The sequence below is a fragment of the Jaculus jaculus genome, chromosome 12 (genome assembly GCF_020740685.1).
Source record: "Jaculus jaculus isolate mJacJac1 chromosome 12, mJacJac1.mat.Y.cur, whole genome shotgun sequence".
Classification (NCBI taxonomy): Eukaryota; Metazoa; Chordata; class Mammalia; order Rodentia; family Dipodidae; genus Jaculus; species Jaculus jaculus.
In genome coordinates, this window is record NC_059113.1 from 99,712,658 (window position 1) to 99,729,387 (window position 16,730).

At 41.7% G+C, this 16,730-nt stretch overlaps 1 protein-coding gene across 4 annotated transcripts in view; it reads right to left on the minus strand.

Moving 5' to 3' along the window:
* Fbxw7 (F-box and WD repeat domain containing 7) overlaps positions 1-16,730 on the minus strand; it is a 204,971-nt gene that overhangs the window by 94,214 nt on the left and 94,027 nt on the right. For 3 of the 4 annotated variants that reach the window (XM_045131787.1, XM_045131788.1, XR_006632966.1), the window contains exon 3: positions 763-1,338. In XM_045131787.1, the coding sequence (XP_044987722.1) occupies positions 763-1,269 (507 nt within the window). In that variant the 5' untranslated portion in view covers positions 1,270-1,338. Of the gene's footprint in view, positions 1-762; positions 1,339-16,730 lie in introns of those variants that run through there. The other variant, XM_045131789.1, reaches the window with a different exon arrangement.

Below are 16,730 nucleotides of genomic sequence, written 5' to 3' on the forward strand. Positions count from 1 at the left end.
CGTTAATTTTACAAGCTAAAACAAAAATGATTCAATGACTCAGGACTTCATACCAATGTGTCAGATACCTCATTCCAGGTCAAATGAGAGTAGGTCAAAGGTGATGCTGAATCTTTGTGTGTGCTGTATATGAAATAAACTGATGACTCACTGTAAAATGTAAAGCTCAGCCAACAAAAGTAATAGATAGACTACTACAGACACCATTTATTTTCATGTCTGTAGCACAAGTAAGGTATTAGTCAATCTGATGTGTTCGGTTCCAAACCCCAGTGTAACTCCTGAGTGTGTTCACATGGGTCTTCGTGCTCCCAGCTAGTGATCCAGTGAGGCTAAGGCAGAACTGGGTGTGACAACGCCTAGCAGCCTGCTCTCTAGCAGTCTTAGGAGCGCATGGCCTGTGCCACTGCTGGTGTCTTATAAGAAAGGGCCATTACCTGACTGACACAAATCCCGTTTCACCCCAGCCTTCCACAACCCACATAAAGTAAGTACAACTGATCCCTGCATTCAGGGCAAACTCTGGTGGAAAAGTTAAAGATGATGACTTTTCATAGTAAACATGATCAATTTCCTGACCTCTTCCTGTAATTGTTGTATTATCAGTATCTTGTCATACTTTTTAATACCTTCAAACAACACAAAAATTACTTCACAGTGTTAAGATTACTTTGCAGTAATATAAAGATGGTATGAGAACTATTATTAGAACTAAAATACACGTGTGAACTGTGTCAAGTTAAGCCGAGTGCAGTTACTCACTTTTGTTGTTTTTGCACAGAGTGACGTGGAGAGCTGGTGAATGGGCAGGCCCACGACACCGCGAGAGTTCGTGACACTGTTACTGTGGGCGTGTTCATCTTCTCTGCTACTGTCATCAGACTGATCAAAGTCATCACTCTCCTGGTCCATTTCCTCCTCCTCCTCCTCCTCCTCTTCCTCCTCCTCCTGTTCCCCAGCATGTTCATCCTCCTCTTGCTCCTCTTGGTTTCCTGATGAGTCCTCATCAACCGAAAGAAAACGGTTATTGTTTTCTTCCGCTGGTCCTTGCTGGGAATCATTCTGGGCTTCGGGTCTCGGTTCTGCTCCCACAAGCTCGCCATTGCGTGCAGTGTGCTCCTCCTCTGGGTGTCTGAGGTGCTGTGGCTGTTCCTCCTCCACCACACGATTCATCTGCTCCTCATCCACCTGGCTTGAGGAAGCATTGCCTCGCAGAGAGCCTCCAGTTCGTCGTCTTTTGCTGCCCACAGAGAGCAGTTCCTGATTCATTTCCAAAAGCCAGCTTGCCACTTCTTGGACCTTGGCTAGACTATCAGAAGATGCAAAGGTTTTCACATTCTGTGGGAAGAAACAAGAGTGAAACAAGATTTGTACAGTCTACACTGTCCTCTACTTTTCTATTATATATGTGGACCCTAACTACAGATTGTGAAAGGATTTCATTCCCTAAAGGCATTCATATATTCTTTAGTAATCAAGCTAAATTATAAAAGTTATGAGACTTCTTAAAACTCATATAAATAATTTTAGATAAATTTTAGTACAAAGCTATGTAATTTAGCTGCTTTGACCAATAAAATATAATTTAACCAATGAAGCAATTTTACATTTTGAATCAGTAATTCAAAAACCACATCCTGTAGTAAAATTTCCACTAAATGTTAAGAAACAATTAAAAAAAAACCCCACCAACAACCAAAACCACCTGTTAAGTACCCAGTTCAGTTCAGGAAATGCTTACCTGATACCAAGTCTCACCTTTAGGTAACAAACACAATCAACAGGCTTTACAATTTTCACAAGCGATATAAATCAAATGAATACTAAATGAAACACTTTATAAAAACACAAAAGGAACAGTTTCTTAAGGTCATACCCTCTGACCCAGATCTCCACTTCTGGCAATCTATCCCAGTGAAGTAATCCTAAAACAGGAATAAAAACTTACACAGGATGCTCACTGAAGCAGAGCAGAGAGCAGGGAGAGAGAGGAGAGCCCGCGTGTAGGCTAGGAAGATGGCACAGGGAAGTGCTGGCCACGCAAGCATGAGGACCTGAGTGTGCAGCTCCAGAACCCCTGCAAAGGCTGAGCGTGGTGCTGCCACCAATAATCCAGTACTGGGGAGGCAGACAAACAAAGTCCTTGGGGCACACCGGCTAACTACTGCAGCCCAAGTAGTAAGCTGTCGGTTCAGCAAGAGACCTGAAGAATTAAGTGAAGAGGGACAGCTGTATGACTATGTTCACGTTTACCTGAAATAAGGCCAACACATTACATTCTTTAAAAATAAAATAAGCATTAGGCTGGAGAGATGGCTCAGAGGTTGGGGTGCTGGCCTGCAAAGCCTAAGAACCCTGGTTTGACTCCCCAGTACCCACATAAAGCCAGATGCACAGGTAGCACATGCATCTGGAGTTCGCTTGCAGTGGCTAGAGGCTCTGGCTCACCCATTCTCTCTCTCATCTGCTTCTTTCTCTTTATTCTCCCCAAAACAAACAAACATACACATATACATAAATAATTTTTAAAAACACATATTTTTAAGCCTGATGTGGTGGTGCATACCTTTAATCCCAGCAGTCAGGAAGCAGAAATAGAAGGATCGCTCTGAGTTAGAGGCCAGCCTGAGACTACAAAGTAAATTTCAGGTCAACCTGGGCTAGAATGAGACCCTACTTGAAATAAAAATAATAATAATAATTTAAGCACTAACGTAAAGCTTGAAACTTTCATACAGGAAAGATTAAAAAAATGAATTAAAGCCGGGCATGGTGGTATACACCTTTAATCCCAACACTCAGGAGGCAGAAGTAGGAGATCAGGATCACTGTGAGTTTAAAGTCACCCTGAGACTACACAGTGAATTCCAGGTCAGCCTGAGCTAGAGTGAGACCCTACCTCAAAAAAAAACAAAAAAAAAAAAAAGAAGAATTAAAAAACATATTTTGTTTTTCAGACTGATTATTTGAGAAACTATGATTTAGAACACTCATATAAAATACAATTATCAATAAACAGTATCCTGTATCTTTGAATTAAAAAAGCAATATAATATTCAAGAACCTTCTACTATTTCTTCTTACCAATATAAGTTCATAATGTCAATGTATAGAAAATGAAATCTGATAGTAATATAATGCACAATTTTCAACCACAGCAGTATTTCCCTGTAAACACACATGAGAAAGTAAGTAACTAAAGTCAGGAATGACACTGATAAAACTATAGAGTTTTTAAATTGAAAATGTTCCTCACTTAACACACAAGACTCAAAATAAGCAGCTCTGAGCTAGCTTCAAGCAAAGACCTATGAGAACTCGATCTTCTTTCGGGGGCCTCAGTGTACAACGACATGCGATAAAATCCTGAGGACTGCTCTGACGATGCTGCTGCCCTCTTTTCCAAAACCACTACAGACCTCATGGACTACTTTCTAAAACACAGACCCACACATTCACTGAGCACTCAATACACTCTGGGCACAGATGAACAATCTGGAAAAAAATATTTAGAAATGTTTATTTCCTCCAGCACCACCAAAAATAAATTTAAAAATTAAAGACATAAGTCATGCTTCTCTATGTGTTAACCAATGCCATTTAACATGTTTTGACAAAAGTCACAGTAGAATTAGATTCTGCATCACAAGGCAGCAAATATTTAATAGGTCTGAAACAACAGTTCTAGACAAGGGGATAACAAAATATTCTCAATAGTCTCTGTAGGTCACCACCATTAGTTAAATATAGTTAATTCTCTTTATTTAACATAATTGTGTTTGATGAAATTGTTGCAATCACTGAAGTAGCACATTAGCAAACATTGAAGTGCTGCTGCTGAGGAAAGCATCAAGACTGGATCATACTTCTTTGCTGCTATTGTTGCCTTGAGGTAGGATTTTACTCTAGCCCAGGCTGAGCTGGCGATCCTCCTACCTCTGCCTCCCGAGTGCTGGGATTAATGGTGTATGCCACCATGCCTGGCCCAGATCACACAGTGTTCATCCATCAATATGCACAGCCTGTCTTCCATGATTCGAAGACACCTTACTGGATATACAATGACTCAACACTGAATTCATGGTCAACAGCAGTCTAGCTCATGTCTGAGTGAGGCTCATTTTCTTCCTAAGTTTTCCATCAAAGCCTTTCTGTGCTAGAAGAGTCAAGAGTCATTTTAAACAATACTTGCCAATAAAATACACCCAAGTGGAGAAAGTGTTTCACATCAGGTCATGAAGAAGACACCTGTTTATGAGAGCTGAAGCAAGGTATGGCATTCTCTTGTTGGCCTCAAATCAAAATATGAATGTCAAAGTGGCTCATTGTTTTTTTGCCATGTATATGTCCACAAATGACTGTCAAAATGTCAGGAACACTGACTGAGAGTTTCAAATAAGTTTTACTAAGCAGACAAATTTGTGAATGCAGAATGCGAACCATTAGGATGGATGACACCTACATTACCCAAGTCTTCCCGGCTGAGTACTGCTTGAGCACAAGATCCAGACAAGTGTTCTGAGACATCAGGAGAAGCTGCTGTCACCTGTCCCTGCTGCGCTCCTCTAACAAAGGACACATGCGCAGAGAACTAAAGCTCCAACACAGATTCCAGAGCTCCGTTCCTCAAGTAATCAAAAGTTCAGACAAGCCGGGCATGGTGGTGCACGCTTTTGATCCCAGCACTCGGGAGATAGAAGTAGGAGGATCACTGTGAGTTCGAGGCCAGCCTGAGACTCCATAGTGAATTCCAGGTCAGCCTGGACTAAAGTGAGACCCTACCTTGGGGAAGAAAAAAAAAAAGTTCACCCAGCCCAGCCCAGATAAAACAGAGGTAGACTTTTATAAAAAATCACTGAAGAGATGAAGGCAGACAGGGCCATGGTTTGGGGGGGGGGGGGGGACGGCCTTCTTACAGTAGTGCGTTCCAACCTACAGAGAGGCCCAGAAAGTCCATGACAGATGTACCTAAAAACACCACCTACAGTCAACTCCAACCCAGGGTGAAAGACAAATGTAATGCTATTCTCTAAGAAAATTTAAGACAAGGCTGTTTAAAGACACTCTAGCCACTACACTGCTTTCCAGAAGTCTTGGAAAATGTCACGTAACTTTTCCACTCTACTCCTTAGGACTTACTGACACCTCAGACCCAATTTCTGAGTGGAGGAAGGGTGTGGTTGGCTCTTAGGACGCGATCCTCTGTGCAACCTAGGTTATCCTGCAACCATCCTATCACCTCCCGGTGCACATGCTGGCGCTGCCGGCATGCACCAGGTGGTTTGTGTGTTTCCAAAACTAGTTTTCACCAATTTTTCAACTAGTTCACAAAAACTACTTTTCAAAAGACATCTCCCCCAGCCTCCTTACACTAGCTAATTTGAGGAATAAATGTAAGCACAGTGTACACTTTAAACAAATGGGGCTGGAGAATCTGGCTCTACGTGAACTAGGATGAGCTGGTGAGCCATGAACAAGACGCAAAGGCCACATCTAGCTGCGCTCAGAGGGTAGGCTCCTGAGTTACTTCGTACACTCAGGAAACAAGGCAGAACTTGGAGAACTTACCGAAGCTTTCAAATGGCTGTGGAATATGAACATTTTTAGAAGTTATTGGCAAGTGTGATGAAGTAGATTTGATCTATAAAGGTATTAAGAAGCTTTAAGACATAAATGACAAGAAAATATGCCAAACTATACTGTAAAGATGTCTCAGCAGTTAAACGTGTATGCTTGTAAAGCCTGCCAGCCGGGGTTCAATTTCCCACTACCATGTAAGCAGGACATAAAAAGTGGTGGAAGCATATGGTGCTCATTTGCAGCTGCAAGAGGTCCTGGCCTGTACGTGCACGCATACACACACACACATACACACACAGAGAGAGAGAGAGAGAGAGAGAGAGAGAGAAGGGGGGGTGCGCACATGAGAGACAGAGAAAGAAAATGATGAATGAATGAAAAATCAAAGAATTCAAAGCCTAGCATATATAACTCAAGCAATTATTCAATGAATCTTAAAATAAAGAAGAATTACCTCTTCTGATCATAGCACTCAGTAAACTGTCCCCACTTCAGTTCATAAACTTTCTATACCTCCATTAAGGATCTATCAAGTACTATGGCCAAGCTAGTTAGCAGTAAGTGCCTGGAGTATATGATAAAGTCATGGCTTGAAATCCACCAAGAGCTTCTAAAGTCATGTGGAGTGTTTTAGGGTTGCATGTTGCACCCTCTACAGTCTGGTCAGTCCAAACACTCTGAGCTAGCCACCCTCTGTCACTCAGCTCCATCCCGCACACCCCTGTTCCTTCTTAAGAGCAAAGCATGCTACAGCCTTAGCGTCTCTGCACTGACTGGTCCTCAGTCTGGACACGAGCACGTGTCTGCATCATAGTTCTTGCCAACGCTTCCTTCCCTCAGCCTGGACGCTCCCCCGTCTCCCATGTGCCTACATACTTCTTACCAATGCTTCCTTCAGAGCAATTACTTATAAGTCACAAAAATCAATTTTTTCTCATCAATTTTCTTAGCTGGGCACAGTGGCTCACACCTGTAATCCTAGCACTTGGGAATTGAGGCCAGGGGGTGGTGAATCTGAGACCAGCTTAGACTTCACAGCAGGTCTCTGTTTCAAAACAAAATGAAACAAGCAAAAAACTTAACCTGCCATTTTTAGCATAGACCATCAAAAGGAATTATGTGATTAAAACTTATTATTTCAAATATCAGTTTTTAATAGTTCTAGCTCCCTATCTCTTATAATGAAGCTAAGCAGGAAATCAGACATAAAACTTAAGATGGCAATCAGGAACTACAAAATTGGAAATCTTGGCGACAGGAATCAACAAATCAATGTAAGAAGAGCACTTGGGGGAAGTGTGACTGTTAATCCCCATGGAAACACATCTTCGGGTGTTTTTATGAAGGTGCTTCCAGGAAAGTTTAATGGAATTTGAAAGACTCACCTTAAATTTGGGTGGCACCATCCTATGGGCTGAATGAAAAGAGAAATCCAGCTGAGCCCTCCCATTCATTTCTCTGCTGCTTGACTGTGACACAATGTGCCCAGCTGGCTCATGCGCCTCAGACCACCATTCAGAATAATCCTTTTCCTTTACTTGCTTTTATCAGATACTGTCACAGCAATGAGCAAAGGAAACAGAAGCATCAAGTACGCTAGAGTTTTACAGAGATGAGCGAAAACAGTTCAAACCCACATTCTTAATTAACCAAATGTATTTTTACTATTTTCAGATATTTTTATTCCATGTGGCACTGCCTATTTTGATATTATTTAACACCTAATACTGATTTTTTAAAATTTTTTATTTATTTATTTGAGAGCGACAGACACAGAGAGAAAAGACAGATAGAAGGAGAGAGAGAATGGGCGCGCCAGGGCCTCCAGCCACTGCAAACGAACTCCAGACGCGTGCGCCCCCTCGTGCATCTGGCTAACGTGGGACCTGGGGAACCGAGCCTCGAACCGGGGTCCTTAGGCTTCACAGGCAAGCGCTTAACCGCTAAGCCATCTCTCCAGCCCCTAATACTGATTTTTGATTTAGCCAAATAACCTGGACTTACTCCTTCATAACTTTTATAAATATTAACCTGGCTATTAAATCCCAGTGGATCTCTTGCCATTTCTGTAGTCCTCACAATGCGGAGCACTCACTCCCCTGCTTCTTTCCAAGTCTCTTTCCTCCATCCCTCAGAAAGTGCAGAAGCCCCTCTCCTGGCCAGCTCCTCCCTTCCCTTAAACTCCTCTGCTAGGCCCGTCTGCTTTAAGAAGGTGTTCAATAATCACGACAAATTCATCACCATTCAAATTCCTACCCCTGCCCCACTCATATGCACACACATGAGGCTCCAAAATTGTTCTTGGATCTTCCTATTCTCTTGTTTATCTCTTTACATGAACAGAAGCAAATGCCAGCAAGTTGGAGGAACAGTAAATATGGATAGCTCTTCCTTCTCCTCTCCCTCAACAGGTGAGACCCATGCCCAGTAGACTAGAAGGAGTCAGACATGTTAGATGCAGGTGAGGTGGGGAGTTGGGCAAGGCAGAGAACAGCCTCTGAATTGAGAGAGGGGCAGACCAGTGAGTGGCGTCCAAGCCTGACTGAGAAAGGTGCAGAGTGAGCCGATGGTGGAAAAGCCAATGGCAGAACAGAATAAAAGCACCAGTAGGAGGGAGGGCCTGTCTGAAGAAAGCAGGGAAGGAATGGGCTCTAAAGGGGAAAGAATGTTGCGGTCTCCGTGGAGTAAGAAGTGGGTGGTGGCCATACTGGTCCCCTGCTCAGGTAAACTTTGAACCCAAGCTGACACAGAGACCCTCGAGCTGTATCACCCTGGAATCCATGGCAACATTCAAGTCAGGCATGTTGCCTCCGGCCTCTACCTGGCATCGACTGGCCATGCTGGGAGCACTGTTGTTGGGACTACTCCAACACTCAAGCCAGGGAAGGGGGCGGGAGCCCTTGCACATAAAGTCACGCTTTGGCATCTGTGTCTCAGAGAATATAAATAAAAATGGTATCCGAGAAAAGGGACGGGGTCAAAATGGGTCGATTTTTTTTTTAAGTTCTAAAAGATGCTGTAAAATGGTTAACTTCATCAAGGAAGGTCATGTCATTCAAAGACATTTGAAAAGCCACCAACTACTACCCAAAGAAATCAAATGATCTGGCAGAGGAGACCTCTCTGGAAGGTAACTGAACTGAAAGGAGTCCTTCCAAGAAAACCATCCACTCTGAAGCAGCAGCGTGGCTGAAGGAACCAGCCCGGGTAGCACTTGCTCTTCAGTCTGCGAAGCAGAGAGAACGGTGGTTGGTTTTACTCTAGAGGACAAGACTCTTGGACTTAAAGTGACAGTGAGCATTTGGGAACAGCTGCATTATGAAAAGACATCTTGGACGTCCCACTGCTAGCAGGACTTGAGAGCAAAGAAGTCACTGGAATCTTGTGGAGAAGCTGACGTGTAACTGGGCCAGAAGTCCTCTTCCTGAAACTTCTGACAGTGAGCACAGCATAAGAAAAAAAGAGTCAATGTGTCTATACATTTTAGATTCTAAGAGGAAGATACTGCTAATGGTAGAAAAACAAATATTCTAGTGCCATTTTCAAGGTCTCACACATATATGTGATCATTTTCTAGTTCAGCCAGCATGAAGAACGACTCTGCAGTGGTCTCACCTCGCTTGGAAATGCAATCTGCGTGACTTGCTTCCCCAATGTCTGGCCCAGGGAGAAATAAGAAAAAGTAAAATGAGATTTGTTTTTAAGATTCAAAGCTAATGCATGTGCCTAGAAAAGGCATAATCTCATTGCTGGGCTTATATATATCACTAAGTAAAGAAATGCTTTCTCAAAGGCATATAAAATGATGCCTAGGCTATATATTTTTTAAATTTTTTATTTATTTATTTGAGAGCGACAGACACAAAGAGAAAGACAGATAAAGGGAGAGAGAGAGAATGGGCGCACCAGGGCTTCCAGCCTCTGCAAACGAACGAACTCCAGACGCATGCGCCCCCTTGTGCATCTGGCTAACGTGGGACCTGGGGAACCGAGCCTCGAACCGTGGTCCTTAGGTTTCACAGGCAAGCGCTTAACCACTAAGCCATCTCTCCAGCCCCTAGGCTATATTTTTATGCATAGCACCTAGAGGGATATTTTTTGTTATTTAACACTATTTCAAAAATTGTCATGTTGAGCTTTATTAAATCAATTTATGGACTTTATTTAAACTAATTCTGTTAAGCCTATATTCTGAAAACTTGAGTCCCACTTGGGCTTAAGCTAGTTACTTAAAGTTAATTTATTACATTTCTTATGAGTTTATAAAATTTATGAAAAAGTAAGGCTGGAGGGATGGCTTAGCAGTTAAATCATTTGCCTACAAAGCCAAAGGACCCAAGTACAATTCCCCAGGAACCACGTTAGCCAGATGAACAAGGGGGCACAAGCGTCTGGAATTCATTTTCAGTGGCTGGAGGCCCTGGTGTGCCCATTCTCTCCATCTCTCTCTTTTTCTCTGTCAAATAAATAAACAAAAATAAAAACAAAGAAAAAATAAATAATAAAAAAGCATCCACTTTAAAAATTATGAAAAATTAAGCAGTTGATTTTAAAGACAGTAAGCTAAGCATAATTATTGTATAATTATTTTCTCCAAAAGAAAAGGTTACATAAACAACACTTTTGGCCTTAAGTATGGGATACAAATTACTCTTGTGCATTTCAGATCACATTTAGAACTCACAGAGCAGACGTTTATGGTAAGAACTATGTGGATAAAGTAATACAGATAAAACAGTAAGTGTTATGTTAAATAATTTTTTTTTCAAGGAGAGAGAGGCAAGGAGAGAACAAATAGATGAATGAATGAGACTGAGTCATGGGCATGGCAGGACCTCTTGGCACTGCAAATGGACTCCAGATGCATGTGCCACTTCATAAATCTGCCTTTACATGGGTACTGGAAAGTTCAACTCAGGCCACCAGGCTTCTCAAGCAAGCGTATTAAACCACTGAGCCATCTCCACAGCCCAGTAATAGTTTTATAAAGCAAAAGCTAGAGTCTTCTCTACCTGCTCTAATGACTGTAGTAAGAGCTGATATCCTTTGTGGTAAGAGGACCACAGGAAAGGAGGAAGCTAATGAGTACCCACATATGAACAGAAAAGTAAATTCTTCACTCAGAAGGGCACTGACAATGATCAAGAAACTCTGATATTTACAATATGCTGACCAAGCTAATGTGTCATGTGTGGCAGATGTAACCATGTATGCAAATGCTCTTGAATCTGAACAGTAAGTGTTCCTCCTATGTAAAAAGCTTGACAAGGGCTAAATGTCATTATCAGTAACAGAACAAACAGAAACTTTATCAACCTAAATAAGCAAAGAAGGCAAGGCAAAATCACCTCTGTGATGTTCCTGCTAATGACTAACAAGCTGATTCTACTAATTAGGAAACAAAAGACAGAACCAAATTAAGAGTCATGGTACCATACGAGTGGTTTATATAATCCTCAAGTAATAAGAATAAATAAATAAATAAGAATGAAAGTAAACTAAGGTCAAGGAACATGGTGACTAGATGCAACACAATTCTGAAATGAAATCTGTGTGCTAGAAAAAAAACATTAACAAGTGGTGAAATTTATATGGGGTCTGAAAAATAATCCAATATATCACTGCCAATATCCCCAGATTAATGATTGTATTGTAATTAGACATGAAAATGTCCTTGTTTGTAAGAAAATGCAGACTCACTGCCACACGTGAGAGAGATTTTTCACAGGGTTAGAAGTCTTGTTTCCTTAATGAGGTCCCCCACTCAGTAATGCTAATTTAAATATGGACCACAAGAAAAAAAAACATGTCTTTTTGTCATTCGCTCTTGAAAGGGCAGCACCCTGTCCCCCTTCACCAGGCTTGATCCTTCCGGCCGGGTTTCCGAGGAGGTAGGCTTCACTTGTTCACCGTGCGGCTAGAGCTCCCCTGATGCCTGAACTCCGTCTTCTTTCAGTCTAAAAGCTCCTGCCAGAAGTTCTTTCTTTGCTCACTAAGGTAAAACAATTCCCTCACTTAGGTGAAAATGCCAGACAACAAATATTTACAGAGAAGAGTCTCAGAAACAACCGTTTCATCTCCCTCTTCGGCTGATGGACATGCTCAAGAAGACGCTGCCCAACTGTACTACACGCAGCATGGCTTCTTCAGAGAAATGTATTTGCAATTAAAAAGACATGCTTAAATGTTATGAGCCAGGCACAGGGAATATAATAGTGGCCAAAGGAATAAACCGTCTCCATCCAAAATACAGTGAAGCATAGCTATACATAGGGATTTTTTTTAATTGACCAAACTTAGTTTTCCTCATTAGTTAGAAAACTTTATAAGGTATTGTGAACATGGAAAATCAGATTAAAAGCAAGATAGTTTTAGTTTAGGTTTTCTTTTTTCTTTTTTTAAGTAGTCAGCTAGGCCCAAAGCAGCATGGAAGCCAGCAAGCCTGTCCAGGCTGAGGCCACCTCTTCCACGCAGCTGCAAGCAGTACTTCCTGGCTCTTCCTCGACTTCTCAGAGGTCCACTGGGTGGTCCTTCCCAAGTCAGTGGTCCTCCTGGGCTACAACCCATCAAAATGCTTCACACACACTGAGAACCGGCAATGAGATGTGGATGCCTAATTCATATGGATGGACTTGATCCAAGCCTCCACATGTAAGAGATCTTTTCGCAGGTCTTTCCCTCTCCCCGCCCAGCTCCTCTTGGTTGGGAGCTTTCTTACTTTTTCTTCTCTCCTGCTTCCATTCTCCCTGAATCCCTCATAACTTATCTTTCTCAGTGTCTTTGCTAAACATGGACAAGTACTTGAGACTTGAGAGCCACTGGCTCAGAGTGTCCAAGTTTCAATCCCTCCCAAAACTCCAACCCATAATATAACTATAGCAGAAACCAGGTAACTGACCAGTTTCCTATTCTATAGCCTGGGAAGAATGAGATCAGGCTTCTGGAGTATATGGTGGTTTGGGAAAAAGTTGACTAAAGGGGGCACTTTCTCTTTCTTATTTTTTTATTATTATTATTATTATTATTATTATTATCATTATCATTATCATTATCATTAGGGGGTTGAGGCAGGTTTTCTTTCTTTTCTAGTCAGAAGTCACTTCAAAATGAAGGATATGGTTCCAGAAACTTGAAGATCGATATAGTAATCCTTTCAACAAATCTGAAAGGCAGTGGTTTGAAGAGCAGTGACCACCCTTATTGTCTTCCTAGCTATTAGAATGGCTGAGTTTAGTGGTGAAATCCTTCCACAACCCTCTTTGTGATGAGGAATTCAAGTTGTGACCAAACCACAATGGTGCTTCTGAGTTTTGGGATGAGTGTACAACACAGCATTGTTTGTAGTGAAGTTGAGGGTGTTGTCAAGTTTGAGAGTGTTTCACAACTACTGCCTTGTTAGGCTTGTCTAGAAGCATTGTTCTTATAATCTGAAAAATCTAAAAAATTTCTTATGTGAAATTTATACATTATTCCATAAGGAACCCAACTTAATGACTTAATCATTATGACTGTTGCTTTATGTCTATAAAACAGAAATCATTATAAGAAAACCAAGGTATTTCTAAGCCTCGTATGATGGTGCACACCTTTAATCCCAGCACTAGGAGGCAGAGGCAGGAGGACTGATGTGAGTTCAAAGCTAGCCTGACACTATAAACTCCAAGGTCAGCCTGGCCTAGAGCAAGACCCTACCTCAAAAACATATATATAGGGCTGGAGAGATGGCTTAGCGGTTAAGTGCTTGCCTGTGAAGCCTAAGGACCCCGGTTCGAGGCTCGGTTCCCCAGGTCCCACGTTAGCCAGATGCGCAAGGGGGCGCACGCGTCTGGAGTTCGTTTGCAGAGGCTGGAAGCCCTGGCTCGCCCATTCTCTCTCTCTCCCTCTATCTGTCTTTCTCTCTGTCTGTCACTCTCAAATAAATAAATAAAAAATGAACAAAAAATATTTAAAAATAAAAAAACATATATATAGTAAGAAAATCATGGTATTTCTTACCACACAAGTAATAACAGTTCTTAGTCTGCACTAGAATGAAAAAAAGCAGTTTAAGGGATGATAATGAGCTGATAGGCTTTGCAAGTGAACACCTTTAACCACTGAGCCAACTCCTCAGCCCCATTCCCATTATTTATACAGATGTTATCCTTGGCTTTGGAAACCCAGCATGAAGATCGCAGCCTTCTTTGATGCTGCAGGTATGGGAGGCAGCAGTCAGCGCAGGGGTCTGTCTATAACCGCTATGGCAAAAGCAAATACAGGCCATGCTAACAATGATTATATTGCACCCCTTCCACAAAGAGATTTATATTATTCCCTTTTTTTTCAGCTTCTTGTGACACAGTCTATGTAGCTCAGACTGGTCTCAAAGCTCACTATGTAATGAGAATGACCTTGAATTTGTGATCCTTCTTCTGCCTTCACTTCTGGAGTTGTGGGATTACAGGCGTAAGCCAGCACACCCGGTTTATGCCAGGGTGGTAGGGGACATTTGTGAGGCAGGCACTCTACCAACGAAGCTGCAGTCTCAATCCTTGCCCTTGTTCTGAAAGATAGCTTCACTGGAGTGTAAAAACGTAAAGAACAAGTTTTTTTTTTTCCTTAAAGTTACTATTCCACAATTATCTAGCTTACATTATTTCTACTTGCAATTAAACACCCAATTCTTGTTCCTTTTTAAGTAAACTATCTTTCCTCTCAAGTTGTATTTTAAGTATTTTTTATGTTGGTTGTTCTATAGTTACAATATGCTATGTCTGAGCACGCATTTATTCTGATTCATCATGGCTGACATCTACTAAGCTTTTGCTTTCGGGTAATTGGTATATTTTAACAATTCTAGGAAATTCATAGTCATTATCTTTTGAAATTCAGATTCTTACCCAGTTTTTTAAAATTCTTTTTAGAAATCAAATGAGATGTTTGCTACAAATGATTCTGTTTTCTATGCTTTTTAATCTTTAAGAAAAAACAACTGTACCTGCCTCTCAGGGTCGCACTGTTCCTCACATTTATCTGCTGGATCGCTTGCGGCTTTGCGTGAACTGACTTGGCTCAAGTCTGCTTCAGCTAGTTGCCCAGGAACACTAGAATCTAGCAGCCACTTTAAATTCACATCACTGCTTGAGGAGTTGAGAGCCACACACATGGAACATGGGCCTGCTTGTGGAGGCCTGGGGTGAAGTAGGAATAAAGCCATCATAACAATGGGAGTAATGGGGATTTTCAGTATATGTTTGGCTTTGCAAGACTTAAAACTTGAGGTGTGGGCGCAGAATTCCTGGAAATGAAGCTGATACACATGAAGGAGGCTCCAGAGAAAACGTGTGGGTCATCTTAAGAGAGACAAACCCGAGACTCCAAATCACTGAACAGTTATAATTAGGTCACTGACACTATTACATCAATGCACTAGAAATTATTTTGGCAAGAATGGGTTGAAAATAACTAGCTATAAAGACTGGAGTAGAGCTTTCCTGTTAAAAATCTGGTTTTCCACCTGCAGTGCTGCATGTCTGTACACACCTATGTGATTCTATACACAACTGATATCTCAGTCAATGATCTGCAAAGGCAGTGAACTTTAGCTTTATTTTAAATTTCAATGAAGGAATCAATTTCTTTTGAGTATATGAGATTCATTTGATGCTCCCAGAATTGCTCTAATTGTCTAGTAACTAGCTGACTTTAATACTCTACAACCTTAACACTATTAGATTTATTATTTGAGTGATCCATAATTTAGGGAACTCTCTAAGTCATTGCAGTTTAAGAGCAGAGCACTTAGGGACCCCTAGGAGACTGGTCAGAATCTTAACTCATTTTCAGTTCTCCATTCATGTTTTCTTGTACATTTAGTAACGCACCAGGAGTTTCAAAGGATAGGTGGGAGACAAGAAGCAGGATAGGTCCTATTTAATAATGGAAGTGAAAAGAATAAATACCACTGTATCCCAATGCTCATTTTAAATCAAATGCCCCAGTAATTCTGTGAGGCTCCCCTCTCAACTCAGGAAACCACAATTGCACACTTTTGACCCTTTCATTTTTATATAACACAGAGAGAAAAGTAACAAGACATGGATTGAAAAAAAAAAAAAAGAATATTACTATTATTCCAGAACCCTCTCTACCAACTCCTAAAAAAAAAAAAAAAGTCTTCACCTTTCATTGCATCCCCACTCCACCCCACCCCCACACACACTCAACACTACAGATCAGCTGCTCAGGGCAGGCTGTTTCTGAGCTCTATAAGCAGAACAGTACCATTCACACTTTTGCATTGCATCGGTTTGGGGTCAGCATCTTTGTCTAGGTTGTTAGCCAACTGATTCATTCCCACTCAGTGCTGCACAGGAATTTTCTACTATGTAAAACCACCGATAGCGAGAGTATTATACATAATCCACACTACTGAAGTGCCTCTGAGTATCAAACTTAATATTCATAACCACCGTTGTGTGTTATTTGGAAAAGTCTCTGTCTTGGGCATGTTTAAGAAATTTTTATTTCCCCAACATTGTTGTGAGAGGGGGGCACAGTTAGACTGATTGGACCCCTGAAAGGAGAAAGGGCAGAAAAGTTTGCACTTGCCAGAAATCAAAGATGATCTGGATTCTTATCTCTTGCAGTTCCCTAGACCTGTTTTTCCACAAACAGCCAGGACCCCTCCTAGGAGGGAGGTCTTTATAGGATTTAAACACTGTGGTTGGTCAAATTCAGCCCCCAGAACTTGGTGCCAGGGCTAACCTCTTCCCGAGACAGTCCCCAGCCCTAACCAAGGAGGACACTGTGTTCATCAGAGCTGGAAGACAGCCTACCACCACTATAAGGTTATAAATACCTTTGCAAGGGGAGGGCAGGCTCTCCGACCACTTGGGAACTTCCAGCTGTGGGTTAGTGTTTTCCTTTCTGGGCCTGGGCCCAGACCCAGCCAAGAGGGACCCCAGCCCTTACTCTCCACATGGGCTCCTTTATCTCCAGCTCCCCACATGGCAGGAGCTCCTTTCCTTGGCTCTGTACTTCCCTCAATAAATATAATTTAGGAATTATCCTTCTCAGTTTTTTTTAACACAATTCTTTGATTAAAATTAGAAACAAACGTAGGGCTTGGGGTTCAGGCACTTTCCTGGACCCCTAGCATCCCATGATAG